This window comes from Crinia signifera, chromosome 5 (genome assembly GCF_055691185.1).
Source record: "Crinia signifera chromosome 5, ASM5569118v1, whole genome shotgun sequence".
Taxonomy (NCBI): Eukaryota; Metazoa; Chordata; class Amphibia; order Anura; family Myobatrachidae; genus Crinia; species Crinia signifera.
Window position 1 is genome coordinate 278941030 of NC_139221.1, and position 17213 is coordinate 278958242.

The 17213-nt window shown below is 40.5% G+C and overlaps 1 protein-coding gene across 7 annotated transcripts in view; it reads right to left on the reverse strand.

Annotated features, from left to right (window-relative positions):
- LOC146081108 (sodium channel protein type 5 subunit alpha-like) overlaps positions 1-17213 on the reverse strand; it is a 388187-nt gene that overhangs the window by 42674 nt on the left and 328300 nt on the right. For 5 of the 7 annotated variants that reach the window (XM_083189076.1, XM_083189074.1, XM_083189077.1 and 2 more), the window contains one exon: positions 4338-4463. The exons of 1 other annotated variant lie outside the window; for it this stretch is intronic. In XM_083189076.1, the coding sequence (XP_083045202.1) occupies positions 4338-4463 (126 nt within the window). Of the gene's footprint in view, positions 1-3768; positions 3892-4337; positions 4464-17213 lie in introns of all 7 variants that reach the window. One more of the 7 variants, XM_083189078.1, reaches the window with a different exon arrangement.

The following is a 17213-nucleotide window of genomic DNA, read 5'->3' on the forward strand; positions in this document are numbered from 1 at the left end:
TTCAGCCAAGTCAATATTGCAATTTACTTTAATCAAGTCCCTTTGACTTTTGAAACTTTCAATAAAATGTGAATTGTTATCTCATAATATCAGGAGTTCTGAGCTAACCTCACTTTATATCTACTGATTTATCTGGCAATATTTTGTGCAGGGAACTTGTTGCTAAGGTCTTTTCATTCTCGTATGTGTGCAATTATTCAAATTAAGCCGAACAAAAAATGTTCAAACTGAAAAGAAATTAGAGAAAATAAACTTCCCTCTAACAATACGAAATTACAAATACTGCTAATTGTTGTTTACTGCAGTAGAAAAATCAGGGCATACAGCCAAGTGCATTAATAGGCTTTTAGCATGTGCTTGGCGCAATACGTATTTGTCAGCATGCTTGTCACCAGGCGGTGCTCTCCGCTCCCAATTTTATTACATGCATCCTCACCATGGTTAACAGCTTTGTAACTATTAATATTTGAATTATTTTTTAACATATAACAAAATGATTGATTTTTTTTACTGGATGCTTTAACAAAAGAAGTCTCCTTATGACTACAACAGTCCCATTTTAGGGCAGTTGACATATTTTTAAGGCTAGTGTTGCACAGATAGATTTCACATCGGTGCCTTTTAAGTCAATCAAATCTGTCCTGATGTGGTAATTGCTAATTTTTTTTCCAGTCAGCAGTAAAATCTCCACTTGCTGAACTGTGTCAGACAAGCCATTAAAGCCATTAAATATACTATTTACAATAACAACATAGATTAGTGTTAAGCAGAATACACACCATGCAACGGTGTGACCTAGTAATGCATTGTAATAATCCATTGCATCTGACATATACAGTAAATGATTCGCTTTACGACAGCTTAATGTATCCTTACATGCTGCATGTAACTACAATATGGTTGGCCATTGAATCATTGCATTGGACAATTAGAGCATCCAATGGGACAATTCAATAAATGACTGACAGGAATGACAGATTGGGGGTGCAATATAGTATATATCTTATATTGTGTAAACAGCTTAAATAAGAAAAGAAGTCTTAGCTTAAAATACTGCTGTACACTATTCTTGTCTGGCACAAGCCATAGGGGAATATGTAATAGATTCAGAGAACAAGGAAACAAAGTGATTTTGGCAAGTTCAGCACAATTTAAAGCAGCAGTCAATTATACGGCTGGTTTTACCTTATACAGGTTGAGGCAAAAAAATCAAATAATCCCAGATTTTAGAGGTTAACAAACTAAAGGCATGGCAAATGCTATTCATAATTCTAGCACATCATCCAAAAAGTGCATGGAATACAGATTATTATCAATTGTCTGTGAATATGATGTCACCATTTCTAGGACCTATAGCAGCTTTCAGTTTCTCGGTCGATGCTTTATAGACCTATAGCAGCCTTTGGTTCTTGGTCGATGTTTGTAGACCACAGTTGTGAGAAGGCCCCATTCCTTGTGTAGAGCTTTTTTTTGATACTGGTGAGGATAATTTTCCGTGCAGGAACTAAAGCTCTGAGGTCGATCCTAGTAAACCCGATGTGTGCGGATGATTCACCGAGTGAGAATCACCACGATACCGTGCGCACTTTACAGCGGGTCGAATTTGCTGTAAAGTGCTCGCACCTCCATATGAGTGTGAGCAATTTTCAGCCAATTCGGCCCTGCAAAGGGTTTGAGTTAGGGTTAATTCGGGTGCCGTTTTCAGCGTAAAAACGGCACCCGAACCGAAATTCGCACCCTTCGGGGTTAATAGGATCGACCCCTCTGCTTGTTAATGTAGCTAGACAAATGACAGTGAGCTTTGTCAAGAAGCTGTAACAAAAACACCGGAAATGACGCACTGAGTTATGGGACTACAAATGTGAATCACAAATGAAGTCTGCCATCTGGACGATATCATGTTTAAAAACCAATTGAAAATAAACGGTATTCCGTGCACTATTAGATTGTGTAAGAACATTTTGTATAGCATTCACTCTTTCGTTTTTTGTTGACACTTTTAAATCAAGGAGGTCTTTTTGTCTCACCCTGTAAATGACCGTTGACTAAAATTTAGCAGTGAATCCTTCAAAATCATGTCAGTTCCTTTATCGCAGAACCAGCTGGAAAATGTATTAGTTGCAGAAAGGTGATGTCTTATTTCATGATAATTTATTAACTTAATTATAATAATTGAAAAATTAAATAAACATTCACTCTAATAATTAATCATTCAATGGTATAGAATAGCTTTATGATATTTTATTATGGTCCTCATTTACAAAGTGTATTTTATGTTCTACTTTATACAGTATATCTGTTGATTGTACTTGTCTGCTGAAGCTCTAGTAGTAGAATTCTATATGTAAATAATGAAGGCTGCTATCAGAACATATACTTATCATTTACAAATCACACAAGTCTAATTATTGCTTTGGGACCAAAAAAGTCAAACCTCTATTTAAAATGTGACCTTACAGTTGTTGCTCTCGGAATATGTGTGTTTTGCGCTGGTGCTCTTAATAAAAGGGTAAATATTCACAATTAAAAGTTGAGTGCTGCCTGGATTGTCTATGGACTACATATTTAATGTCTCAATTATTATCTTCAAGTAAGGAGCAACATAAAATCAGTGAGACTGTCAAACAAACACTGATTATAGGAATACAACTTTAGACAAACGCAGTGATGTCCTTAACAAGATATTACAATATAAACCACATGGGCTACAAGTTGATCTGCTACATACAGGACTGCCATCAGAAATGATGGGCCCCAGGACTTATAAAACAGGCAGGGCCCTCTTCTCTTTCTCGCACACCTGGAATGTCTGGTGAGACCTGTATCTGCAGCACTAGCCCCACTACTCAACCTCTACATTGCTTCAAGGGAAATGTGAACTTTATTCATGAAAAATTATACTTTATAAACTCCAGTTCTGGGCCCCCTTTCTGTCTGGGCCCGAGACTGGCGTCCCTGCAGTCCCGTGCCCAGGCTATATGCTACATACTAATAACAGTTTGGGTAAACCACTAAGGTAACTTTCTTAGAGATAATATAGAGAAAGGAGTAACATCATTGGTACAAGCCATGTACAGAAATGGATACGCTTAACTATAAAGTGAACTGAATCCTGCAAAAATAATTCCATACAACACATAAAATACAAGAAATATACAATAAAACAAATGAATATGGAAATGCAACTCAGGCTTGGCTATTTAGGATGCACCTATAAACTGCAAAGACATGCTGCAAAGAGTGATGGAGTCAGACATACAATGGAAATGGCATGCAACAGAGTGAGCGTTCTATGTGTAAAAAAGCAAAAATGTAACACACAAGAATGATTAGTAAACATGCAAAAAAATCTAAATAGGCATGCTAGCAAAAAAACACAAGTATTTCAGAAGAAAGTTTTTGCAATGAATGTATTCATGGATTTAAAACTTAAAACAATTGGTGGAATACACCACAAATCGCAAAATGGTTTCTAATTATTTTTTTTTGTACTGTTATGGATATCTCATTGCATTGGGTTGATCGATGATGTACCCTCATCTGAAATCTTTTCATTATTTGGTTCATTCTTTGTAGTGGGATCTTTCTCTTTTTTTCTCAGTTCTGGATTTCCCATACAGAGATGAAACAAATGTAGAAGAAACTACTGTATACCAAATGCATCAAGTCATTTTTGTATACAGATCTATTGACGACAAGTTCAAATAAAATGAGGTCCTTGACATGCTTTTGGTTCAAATAGACCCCATATCGTTGTTATAGTCTTACCCTCATCCCTTCAAACCGTGACAATGCCCTTAACGGTCTCAAAGCTCTGAGGGTCCTAAGAGATTTAATAGGACCAAAGTCGGAGAATCCCAATGCAGTAGCTATGAGGCTTATTAAAGACACCTAAATGGAGACACAAAGCAGAACCCAATCTGTTAACACACGTTGACCATCTCCAACCTGCCTCTGTTAAATCAATGAAGGAGAAAAACAGCCACGGACCTGCAGGGGCAAAAGTTGTTAAGCGTTAGAAAGGAGCTGCAGTTAGTTACTAACTGATTCTTTTCTTTTGTTCATTGTTACTATTTTTTAACCAAGAGGAAGGTAATTAGAATACCAGCCACTGGGTCCTTTATAAATAAATGATGACAATTAATACTCAATTACCACCTTTAACATTATTTCAATTTAGCACTTTAGACATTAAAATAAATTATGCAATGCTATTTATACTCCAGCTCTTTTCTTAATCACCGCGCTTGGAAGAAATAAAGAAAAATATGTTATTTGCCTGTGAAAGAAAAATGTTTAGAGACATATATAGGATTGTTGGTGAATTTTACCCTTACCCTCATTCCTTCAAATCTGGACAAGGCTCGGAGTGGCCGCAGGGCCCTCAGTGTCCTGAGAGACTTCACGGAACCCACTGTCACCTGGCTATTCCCCAAAGTTGCTATCAGACATGCTACTGAAATCTGCACAGATTGAATGAAATGCAAAATTATTGATAAGATGCATGTCAATAAAATCACCCAAAAGTCTTTCGTTGTTGGTTTTTCATAAGCAAACGTTGGCTACGTTTCATACCAAGCTACTTGATTGAACGGTCATTTAGTACAGCATTGCATTAAATAAGTGTCACATTTTCTATTGTTACTTCAATATAAAAATTACATTTTTCTTAATAGAAGCTCAACAACCATGTATTACCTGATATTCCTTTAGCCGATCAATAAACTCACGCAGTCCGGATCCGGTGAAGTACTTTACATACCAAAATGTTTCTAACATTTTCAGCTGATTGGTTCAAAAGAGGAAAGATATGACATTGCATAAACGCAGCAACTTTAGTACTCTTTCATGACAAATGGCTATTCCTTTTTTTATAATTCCACCTTTGATGATTAATGATCCAGTACAATACTGATATTTCTATGTCTTTTAGAATAATGCTAAACAATCTACTGTTGGCGAGGCCCAGAGCTTAAGAACCAGTACTTGAAAGCACCTTATTTATTTATGGATATATATATATATATATATATATATATATTGAACACTGGTGTCCAGCACTCCACAGCAACGAGTATCTCCTCGGCGGGTGCCCGCATCAAATACTTGAACAGCACATACAGAGAACAACGATGCGGCACTCCAGCCTTGTGAATAAACAGTTTTAATGAAATTAGCTCTAAGCTACGTTTCAACATTTACATGAGCCTGAAGACAACATGTAAATGTTGAAACGTAGCTGAGAGCTAATTCCATTAAAACCGTTTATTCACAAGGCTGGAGTGCTACATTGTAGAGTGGGGTTTCAGAGGGCGCTAATGTACCACATCAATTTCAATAAAAAATTGTATTTATTACAACCACATTTAAAATTTATCATAAAAAACACCTACTCTGGTAAAATATACAACTCTGGTGAGAAATTACAAATCACAATTAAATCGATGGCACTGGTGGTATAGTCAATTCAGAATGGAAGGCCCAACGCGTTTTGTCATCTTCATGACTTCATCAGGGGCAGCGGAACAAATGAAACAAATATATTATTCTGAAATAGGTATCGAGTATCCAGAGTGAATTTCTCAAAATTAGCCAGAAAGATGATTGTTCAATACACACGATTGTTCAATAGAAGCCAATGGGCTTGATTTACTCCAGCAATATGCGATACTAGGCTCAAATATAAAAAGGCCCGCACAATAATGGAGTTCTATGGAGATGTGCACACAGCAGGAATCATGTAGCATTCACTGTGGTGGATTCATGCTGTGTGCACATCTCCATAGAACTCCATTATTGTGCGGGCCTTTTTACATTTGAGCCTAGTATCGCATATTACTGGAGTAAATCAAGCCCATTAGCTTCTATTGAACAATCGTGTGTATTGAACAATCATCTTTCTGGCTAATTTTGAGAAATTCACTCTGGATACTCGATACCTATTTCAGAATAATATAGTTGTTTCATTTGTTCCGCTGCCCCTGATGAAGTCATGAAGATGACAAAACGCGTTGGGCCTTCCATTCTGAATTGACAATACCACCAGTACCATTGATTCAATTGTGATTTGTAATTTCTCACCAGAGTTGTATATTTTATGTTTATGTGTTATCACTACACCCAAGTAGGTGTTTTTTATGATAAATTTTAAATGTGGTTGTAATAAATACCATTTTTTATTGAAATTGATGTGGTACATTAGCGCCCTCTGAAACCCCACTCTTTTTTAATTTCTATTCCTTGGATCTTACCTAACAGAGGATCCCTCAGAGGTGCTGCTCCTTAATTCTTGAGCGCAGAAAGGGGACCCCCCATATCTGGTTATATATATATATATATATATATATATATATATATATGTTTTTTTTAGTATTGGGACCCCAGGAATACAGTTTGCAAGAGCGTCTACCATTCCTAGAGGTTATCGTCATTGGTAATTTGAGCATGAAAAAAAAAAACTTGTGACGGGAAAAGTTACGTCTGCATTGACGTCACAGCCCTATATGCAGAAACAATAGCATAAAGCTACAGCTACCATGATACACTGGTTCATTACGCCAATAATAAACATGGCCTGTAGCATAAGTAAGCTAGCTAGGGATTAAATCCAGCCTGCATGTTTAAACATAGTATATTTAATAGGAGTCATTATGTTTTAATGTTTTAATGTCCTATAATGTGCATCAATATGCACAGACTTCAGAAACAACACACCTATATTTAAAAAAAGGCGAACACTGCTCCTCCACTCTATGGGGGGAATTCGAACGTTGTGCGATCCGGTGGCAACTACATGGCGATCGACAGTGCACAGTTCGGGCGTACATAGCCGCCGACGGTGAAATCACTGTTATTTTGTTTTGTCAGTTTGATGGGCTGGTAACCTAGTTACAATATAATTTATAATATAGTATGAGTATATTTTGATGAACTCTTTGAGTGGCAACATCTATGTGAGAGATGTGCAAATATCTGCTAAAAATCCCAGTGTGGCTCACATTTGTTATATAGATTCAAATAAAAAAATGAGTAAAAAAAGATTATGGGTGAAATGTAATAGGGTGAGAGAATCAGAAAGTGAGAGGTATGTTAAGAAATCTCCAGGTTTTTTAAAGCGGCAATCATTTACATGGCAAATACGGTGAAATATTTCCTACATAAGGGAAACATTACAGGTCATTATGATGAATAAAAATGTTTTCCTGCCAATTTTCACACCAAGTTTGACAATTTCACTTGCCACTCAAAGGGTTAATGCTTTTGGACACTTTAATTAACCTTTCAATTCCCTAACTTATTCTGTCCAAAAACTGAAAAACACTGAACTTTATAACGGCAACAAAAAAAAATCCTTTTGCCAAGTATATATATAGGATAGGCTTTATGTGAAACCTTTCCTTCCTTGACATGAATTTGGGATGGTATGGCGTTAATCCCTCTTCATCCCTGGATTTAGGAATGTAAATCCCACTAGTTGTATCCATTCAGCAGGCGAAAGAAACTTAAGATAAATGATTTTCCATCTGCTGAACAAGGTGACAAATTGCAAGATCTGTGTGTGTCTGGAGGCAGATATTGTTTATCTTCTCACGTTTACAGGGCTATTATCCCATTCATTACTGACAGGAGAATATGTCATGTTAGCTGTTCTGCTTCCGCATGCATAAGTGCAGCACCACCTATGGCCATTCATTATTTTGAGTAATTTGTTCCACTTATGCACAACTGTATCATGCCTGGTACAAGATATTAGGTGTAGTATGCTGGCCTGACAGTCGGGATTCCAACAGTCACTATACCGACATCAGAATCCCAACTGCCAGTACTCTGAGTGCAACAAAGCCCCTTGTAGGCTCGGTGGCTCGTTGCGCTTGTCACAGGGTCTATTCTCCCTCTATGGGGGTCAAAAAGGAGAATAGCCCCTGTAATTTGGGATTCCAACTGTCGGGCATTCTACAGTTGTACAGTGTACTGACTGATGGAATCCCGACTGTCGCCCCGTCATCCAACACCCCAAGATAACAGACCTGGAGTCATATAAGCTTAGAAAAGTAAGCTCCGTTCAAATCAATAGTATGATCTCCAGTACTAGTGCAAATTAATTTGTTTCGATACAAGTACTTTTATGAATTAAAAACAGAACATATGCATATATCTCTGCAATAACATTCCTTTATAAAATCAAGCAATGATACAAAATTATGGCATTTAAAAAATATAAACATAACACCTAACTTTATATCTATACCACATCATTCTGTCACACCAAATATTCACAACTGTCATTGTGATTGTGTAAGTTTGCACTTTCTGGGAAAATACATTCTGGAAAATGTACACATGATGCTCCCATGAGTGCTAATTAAACATAATGCCCCCTGAAGTCCGCCTACACACATAATGGTCCCTGTAGTGCCACTTACACACATAATGCCCCCTGTAGTGCTGCTTACACACATAATGCCCCCACTATTGCCGCTTACACATAATTCCCCCTGTATTACTGCTTACATACATAATGCCCCGCACTAGGGATGCTAACATACTAAATGACCCCTGTAGTACACCTTACACATAATGCTCCCACTGGACTCACCGCTCTGGGCCTGGGCCGGCCTCTGTCACCTCTGATGTTGGCCACTACCATCCCTGAAGGGAGGAGAGTGCATACTTCCCCCAACTCTGGCAGCCATTTGAAATATGGCAACGGCTCATGAGCCAATCAGAGCTTGTGGCGTGGGAGCCAATCATCGTGGCTGCTGGTACACAAACTCTGATTGGCTGGTGGCCAGCACAGCATTTGAAATGTCAGCTCTGTAATAAACTCAGCGGAGGAAGGAGGAAAGGGGGCCAGTGGTGCACCTTCCAACCGGATGGGTCCCACGTCGCCTCTGTACTTTGGCATGGTTAGAGGGTGGGAATATTGCAAGATAACGGACTTAAATGGCCCCACATCCTGCATAAATAGGACACCAGAGGTGGAACAAGCGAGTGGTGCATCCAGGTGTAAAAATATGGTTTGGTTGGCTCTGGGTTTCTGCTGGCTAGAGGGCTTCATGGCTCGGTGTGGACAGGGGGAGAGGAGCCACAGCTTCATGGCTGGCTTAGTGGGGATGGGGGGAGAGCAGTCGCAACTTCATGGATGGATGGGGATGGGGGAGAGGGGAGTTAGCTTCTGGGCGGAGGTGGTACGGAGACACCGGGCGGAGCTTCCATGCCAGACCAAGGATGGAGCTGCTAGGCAGGGGGGCACACCTGATTTTGACTAGGCTGATTTGGCCATAGGCCAAATACACGCCTGCGCTGTCTATCCTGCTGGGCGATAGTGTACATATGGAGGTGATTCTGGCTAACTTGCTAGGCAATTTTGACTTGTCAAAATCACCTGGCCAAAACTCATCGTGTGTACATGGCTTTAGAACTTAATCTCAATCTCACTGTGCAGATTCACCCCTTCCCCTCCCCGGTTATGATATTTATGATAGACAATGTCTAGGTTAACCACTAATGGTCAGAAGTGACTAGGTCCACACCTAAGAATGGTCTACATACCCAAGGTCAACATTGACAGCAGGTCGACACAAACTATAGGTTGACATGGTCAACATGAATAAGGTCAACATGTGTTTATGAAATTTTTTGGTGTCTATGTTGACCTATGTCAACATGGACAACGTATATGCCACGTTCCCTTACAGGCTTTGGGCACGGTGCCTCGCCGTTCTCGGCACTCTATTATATTCTCCCTCTATGCCCACTTGAATAAAAAACACTTTTTTTCCAAAACAAACTAGCAAACTCATGTCAACCTTATTTATATCAACCATGTCTACGTCGACCTTAAGCTTGTGTTGAACTTCTGTCAATGTTGACCATTCTTAGGTGCCAACCTAGTGCCTGTCGACCATTAGTGGTCAACCAAGTGACTGTCGCCCTAGACATTGTCGACCCAGGGACCTCACACCCCCTCCCCATCCCTATGAGTTCAGGTATGCAAAGTTAATAACTCCAAAAGACTCAGGGCCAGATGCACTAAGCTTCAAAAAGTGATAAAATGGAGAGTGATAAGCAAGCCCCCAATCAGCTCCTGCCTGACATATTTCAAACACAGCCTGTGACATGGTAGGCATGAGCTGATTGGCTGGCTGTTTATCACTCTCCATTTTATCACTTTTTGAAGCTTAGTGCATCTGGCCCTTACTGATTTCCAGAAGTGGCCGGACCAAGGAATGTGCCATGTTGTGCAGTTTCCTGGGCCTTGCCAGCTGGGCTGCGACAGGCAGCCTGAGTAAGCTTAGACTTACTCAGGCTGCAGTCGCAGAGGGACACTGCAACTGATTTGATCGCATCGCAGTTCGATGTGCTCTCTAATCAGTCAGGAGGTATGCATCTCCGCCTGCATTTGCATTGCTTAAGGATGGCATGTGATAAGCTACTGTGAGCTTATCACGTAGGGTGACCAACTCATCCCTTTAATCCGGGACACATATTAATTACACAGGTTCTGTGGCAGTTTAAATCCAGGTGAAATGGAGTCTTGAGGTGTGGCAGTTTAAAACCAGGTGAAAGCCAGCCACAGAACCTGTGTAATTAATATGTGTCCCGGATTAAAGGGATGAGTTGGTCACCCTATTATCACGTGATCCAAGCTGAATCAGGCTGACTGTTAGCTCCACTTGGACAGGTGAAGGTATGAAATATTCTCTGTAAAGTGCTGTATAATATATGCGCACTATATAAATAACTGTCAGTAAATAAAACAAACACACTGTACTATACACTGACCCAATTTCAAAGTTCAGAACGTCTCAAAAAAACAAAAGTCTATACAAAATTAGCACCTGATTTTCACCTAACAGAACCTGAACGTAACAATTTTCCCTGTATGAATCGGACTGGACTTGATTAGCTGGCTTGTAATGAAAAGGTGCAAAAATGTTCAGGTGTATTTTTGTACACATAAGGGGCTTAAATGAGTAATTGTCTAAATAATTGATATCTGGGTACATACAGTTCGACCGTAACTATTTAGCACAGCTGTAAACGATTTGTAAAGAAAATTAAAAAAAGACAAAATATTAAAATAAACTCAATTCTTTTGATTGAAATTGATAATCAATTGGTGACCACTGTGAGTTCCCTATTCAGCGTTGCCAAAAAGCAGCACTTTTGCTTTCAGGTTGGATGTGAATATGACTTTTCACTTTTTCACAGCATGCCTTGTTTTCCTAGGAGCTATAAAAGGAACAGTTAAAATGTGAAAAGTATTTTACAATTGGCTCCTATTTTATAGCTGCTATTCACTTCAAACAGTACAGGATCGAAGGCAGCGATTTCATTAAGATACTGAAAATACTTCAAGGATGGCAATATAGAGAAACTCAGCAGAAGACAATGTACACATCCTGTACATAATTAGGAGGAATTCAGAGACAAGAACTCGCTCAATGTAATTGTGGCTTTGTCTTTCTTGGGGGGAAAACAATGGAGCAGACACATAAAAATAACCCATGCAGCACAATCCTCAGATTTTGGTATCTGCCAGCAAGATGTGAGGATTCCTCGTAGAGCAGACATTTTAATAAGCATCACAACTATCCACCATTCATTTTGTTTAACGACTCTTTCCTGGTTTAAATATCTATATTGTTTTCTACGTTTTGTATTTTTACAATTATGTTATGCCCAAAGGCACAGAAAAATTGGAAGGAATGTTAAGATTTTTGCTTTAACAATCTCTTGTTACTCAAGCAGTATAACAGCAGATATTCTGTCTGTGGTATATCATTCCAAATGTTACAAATGAGAATAAGATGGTGAGCATTGCTACCTCACAGCACTGGGGCCAAGGGATTTATTCCCACCACTCTAATTAAGGCCCTTATTCTGGTCGGTGCGGAAATATCCGCGTGCGTTCGGGCCGCCGATGTTTTGTGTCTGCGCATGTGCAGAGGCGTCTCTGCGCATGTGCGAGCGGGGCGTACGGCCAAATCCCGCATGATATGTGAACACTCCGAACAGGGGGTGGAGAGGGGCGTGAAGGGCTATTTGGGCTCATTACCATATGCATACGCCCATTGTTTCATGGGCGTTCCCATGCAAACGCTGGGCGTACGTATGGTAATGCGGCCGTGACGCACGTGTAGGGGCGGACATATGACATCGCCGGATGTCAGCTGCCCGCCCAGATCCCTGCTTTTGCACGGAAAAATGTCCATGTGGTCTGAGGTTGCGGGAGCTGGTGGAGCACTTGGTCTGCGACCATCGAATGATGGGGGAGGTTCCCTTAGATGGAGGAGGCGTATTCCGTGAAAAATACACGTGCGGTCCGTTCGGCCAGCTTCTTACTGTGTACGGACGGAGTTGGCGATCCGTATGGAAGGCAGGGTTTCGCACGCACGGTCCTGGCCGCATAATCGAATCCGGCCGCACCGATCAGAATAAGGGCCTAAGTGGAGTTTGTATATTCTCTCTGTACTTACTTAGGTTTCCTCCAGGTACGCCGGTTTCCTCCCACAAACAAAAAATAAATAGTGGTGGGATGATTGTCTCCCAACAAAAAAAATTAAGCCAAGCACGAATGCGTGTGCATGTACATGTGGTAGGGAATATACTGTAGATTGTAAGCTCCACTGGGGCAGGGACTGACGTGAATAGTCAAATATTCTCTAGAAAGCGCCACAGAATATCTGTGCACTATATAAATAACTGGTAATAAACTAATAAAACACAAGGGTGAAACACTGAGTTTCTAGTCATAACAAGAACAATGGCTGGGATGGAAGAAAAGCGGTCAGGGTCCTTTTGGGCTCCGATAGATAATTACAAAACTGATGAACCCATTTCATCATTACTTTGTACTAGGGATGCCAATCCCGGTATTGGCATCAACAGGATTCCTGGATTTCGGGTGTGTTTGACAGGGATTGGAGCCGCCAAATGAATTTGCATTTCATCCCTTAACATAATTGTAAAAATATAAAACATGAAAAAGATTGCTTGGCATTCAAATTCAGTGTCTGTGATGGTACACAAACTTTGTTTCATGTTTTAAAACCTTGTTTTATGCACAAATAAAATATTTTTGTGTGTATTTCATGAGTTCAATGTGCTTATACAATATAAATGCAAGATATCTCAAGATACCTCCTTCAAATATAAAAATATTCCAAAATACGGAATAATCTTTTATCCAAAATGCTTCTGGTCCAGAGCATTTTGGATAAGTGATACTCAACCTGTATATATCTATATATATACCCAGAGGTTCAACATAGATAAGGAGAGAGCAGGCAGCACTTCAACAAACTGTTTAATCTTTTTAAACCTTTAATGTAATACTCAACTGTCTTGTTCTTAGAAATGAAGGCTATTCCAATGTGAGAATTGCAAAGAAACTTAACATTCTCTACAACGGTGTGTACTACTCCATTCAGTGAACAGCACAAACAGACTCTAACCAGAGTAAAAGAGAAGTGGGAGCCCCCATTGCACAACTGAAAGAGAAGACAAGTACATTAGAGTCTCTAGTTTGAAAAAACAGAAGCCTCACAGGTCTTCAACTGGCAGCTTCATTACCCACAAAATGCCAGTGTCAGAATTTACATTGAAGAGGCGACTCCGAGATTCTGGCCTTCTAGGCAGAGTGGCACAGAAAAAGCTATATATGAGACTGGCCAATAAAAGGATAAGATGAATATGGGCAAAGGAACACAGACATTGTACAGAGGAAGATTGGAAAAAAGTGCTATGGATAGACGAATCGCAGTTTGAGGTGTTTGGCTCACACAGAAGAACATGTGTTAGACACCAAAAAATTGAAAAGATGCTGGAACAGTGCCTGATGCCATCTGTCGTGCATGGTGGAGGTAATGTGATGGACTATGGCTGCTTTGGTGCTGGTCAAGTGGTAGATTTGCAGAAGGTAAAAGAGATTATGAATAAGGAAGGCTATCTCTCCATTTTGCAATGCCATGCCATACACTGCAGTCAGCGCTTGATTGAAGCCAATTTTCCCGTTTAACAGGACAATGACCCAAAGCACACCTCGAAATTATGCAAGAACTATTTGGTGAAGAAGCAGGCAGCTGGTATTCTGTCTGTAATGGAGTGAACAGCGCAGTCACCAGATCTCAACTCCATTGAGATGTTGTGGGAGCAGCTTGACCACGTGGTACGCAACAAGTGGGAGGTGCTTAAGAAAGCATGGGGTGAAATTTCTTCAGATTACCTCATCAAATTATTGTTTTAAATAAAAATCATTATTTCTAACCTTGCCAATGTCTGGACTATATGTTCTATTCATTTTGCAACTCATTTGATAAATAAAAGTGAGTTTAAATGTAAAACACAAAATTGTCTGGGTGACCCCAAACTTTTGAACAGTAGTATGTATAGCACATCTTTTTGGGGGTTTGTTTCAGTATAAGGGACAGTTGATTAAGGGAGAGGAGGGTCCCCAGAGGTAGAAGTGTACCAGGCCCCAATATTTAATTTGTAGGTCCTGGCAAATTATTCCAGCTGCCATCCAAAAACAGAAGCCAAGTGAAGCCATAAGTATGGCTTCACAATGCTGCCCGAGTGTCTGGCGGCCTGCTAGTTGCCAATTTCAAGGCAGAGGTAACTGCGGTGTGTGTGTGTGTGGTGGTGGGGGGGGGGGGAGCAGAGAACAGTGCTCTCTGCATAAATTCTTAGTTAGACAAAATCAACTTGGCATGAGTAATACATATTCTGCAGATGCTTTAACAAAATCATTCAATACAGTTAAATCCCTATCCTTTCTTTTTTTATGACTATTTTCTAAGAGGCCTTCAGACAAATCTTCTGTCCTATCCTTACTTTACCCTGAAGGGAGACTTTAACAATCCTGTCTCTTTATGTTTTTAGCTACATAATGCTGGTAATTTTCTCTTCATTGATTTCAGCTACAACATTCAGCATATTGCACATGTAAAATGCTTTAGCAAAACAGCTCAATCAATGTGAATAAATAGATATAAATAAATATGCTGTAGGATGCTTGACAAATTCAAGTGTGTCATGAGGAATCGGATCATATCTTAACACAATACATTCATTTAGACCTCAGGTTTTTAAAGGAGCTTAGTTGGAATTTTGTACTTTAAAAAACATTTACCAATTCCTGAGAACTAGAACAAAGTATTGGGCGGTCCTCTACTTCCTGGTTCATCTTACTGCCCCATGGTAATATGGTTACTATCTGAAGTTAACAGCGCTGCATGTCTTTTTAAGCCCTCCCGCCGCTTACACAGGCCACCGCCCCCATCGCAGGGTGAATTTGCCCGCATGGCGGCGAATGGATGTTTTGCATAAACATCTATTTGCAGCCTATGCGGCCAAACCCACATCATTCGATCATTCGATGGTCGCCAACCATTGAATGATGTGGAAGGTACACGCAATTGTAAGACACTCTCAGGTGTCTTAGCTCTGCGTGTGTTCTGAAGGGGAACAAGATGGGCAGCTGACATCCGGACATCATGGGCATTCCCATGATGAATGGGGAATTAGGAGGGACAAAAGTAATTCCTGTCAGGATCTTTTCAAACCCTTCACTCCCTCTCCTCACCCATTCCCCTCTTCGGCTCACTCACTCCCTACCCACCCTCACTTCCTCACCCAATCACTCTCCATCCACCTCACCTCCCTCTCTATTAATTTCTACCCCCCCCCCCCACTCCATCTCTTTTTCTCCCTCTGTGTTCTCTCCTCCACCCCATGTCTCTTACCTCCTTTTTTCTCTCCCTTACCCCCTCCTTCTCTCAACACTCTCACACTCACCCTCTATCTCTCTCTGCCCTAGTCTCTCTCTTTCTACTGTCTCTATCTCTCTTTCCTCCCCACCACTTTCCCCATGCTTCCGATTCATTGGCAGTCTCACCCTCTTCCCCCATCTCTCCTCCATCCTTTTCCTGAAACTATCATTTTTTGCACCTCTCTTTTTCTGTCCCTTCCTCCCTGATATTCTCACTCACTACTGCTGGCACTCCTCTCTCTTTCTTATTCCATCTTTTTTTTTTTTTTTTTTTTTTTTTTTAAATATATTTTTATTGAAACACTATAAATCACAGTTCACAATTATATGACAAAGAAAAAAAAAAAGGGGTATTAAAATTGGTCGGTACAATATGAAATCAATGTTCTTGTTCGTTATTATTATGTCAGAAGTACAATTCAACATTGAGTAAGTGTGTTGGAAAAAACTTAAGTCGTTTCTGTGTCTTCTTATGTGGCGTGTAGGCCCGTACGGCCCAGGGCTGTCTCAGGGAGTGCATTATAACAGGATTTACTGTATTGTAACATCCAAAGGCACCGGGGGGTCCCCTGAGATAGTTCTCAGCAGATACCATTGCGTATCTTTGAGTGAGTTGTGGAGTTTTGTTCTAATTTCCAGGGAGAGTATTGTTATGTAGCTCTCCCAGGTGTCAAAGAGTTTTTTAGTGTGTTGTTCCTTGTTAAGTAGACATTCAATCCACTCCATGTTAAAGACATGAAATAACTTTGTCTTGAACAGCTGTAAAGAAGGGGGGGTAGCGTCTATCCACGTCTGCAGGACGGACTTACGCGCTACCGCGCTGACAATCCCCAAGAGTCTCTTGCACCCCCTAGTTACTCTTTGATCCTCCGGCAATATTCCGAAAATAGCCCAGTGGTCTGTGAAGGGTACATAGTTCACTAAGTGATCCTGCGCAAACTTCCTAACCTGCAGCCAGAATAATTTAATTATAGGACAACTCCAAAAGTAGTGGTACAGGTTTGCCTCGCCGGTCTGACACCTCGGACACGTTGCCGAGGGGGTCATCCCGGCCAGGAATTGCCTGTGGGGAGAAAAATATGCTTTGTGAAAAATGTTGAGGAACATCTCCTGGTATTGAATGGCGGGCAGTTGCCTTCTAGAGCGCAAGAGTGCCTTGGACAGCTGGGTACAGGTTAGGTCCGGCATTATTTGGGTCCAGGCTTTCATGCCTGTGGGGATGGTGTCGTGATCTATGATCTGCCTTAGGAAGTTATAATGTATAGATATAGCCTTACGGTCGGCCCCCCCAGATAAGAGCATCGTGTCCAAAGTGTTCGCCCAGTCCATCTCTGAGAAGTTGCGCGTCACCTCTAAGGCATAGTGCTTAGCCTGCATATATGCCAAGGGGTGTCTGCCCAATATTGGGAAGGCCTCCGAAGCCTTGTCAAATGACATT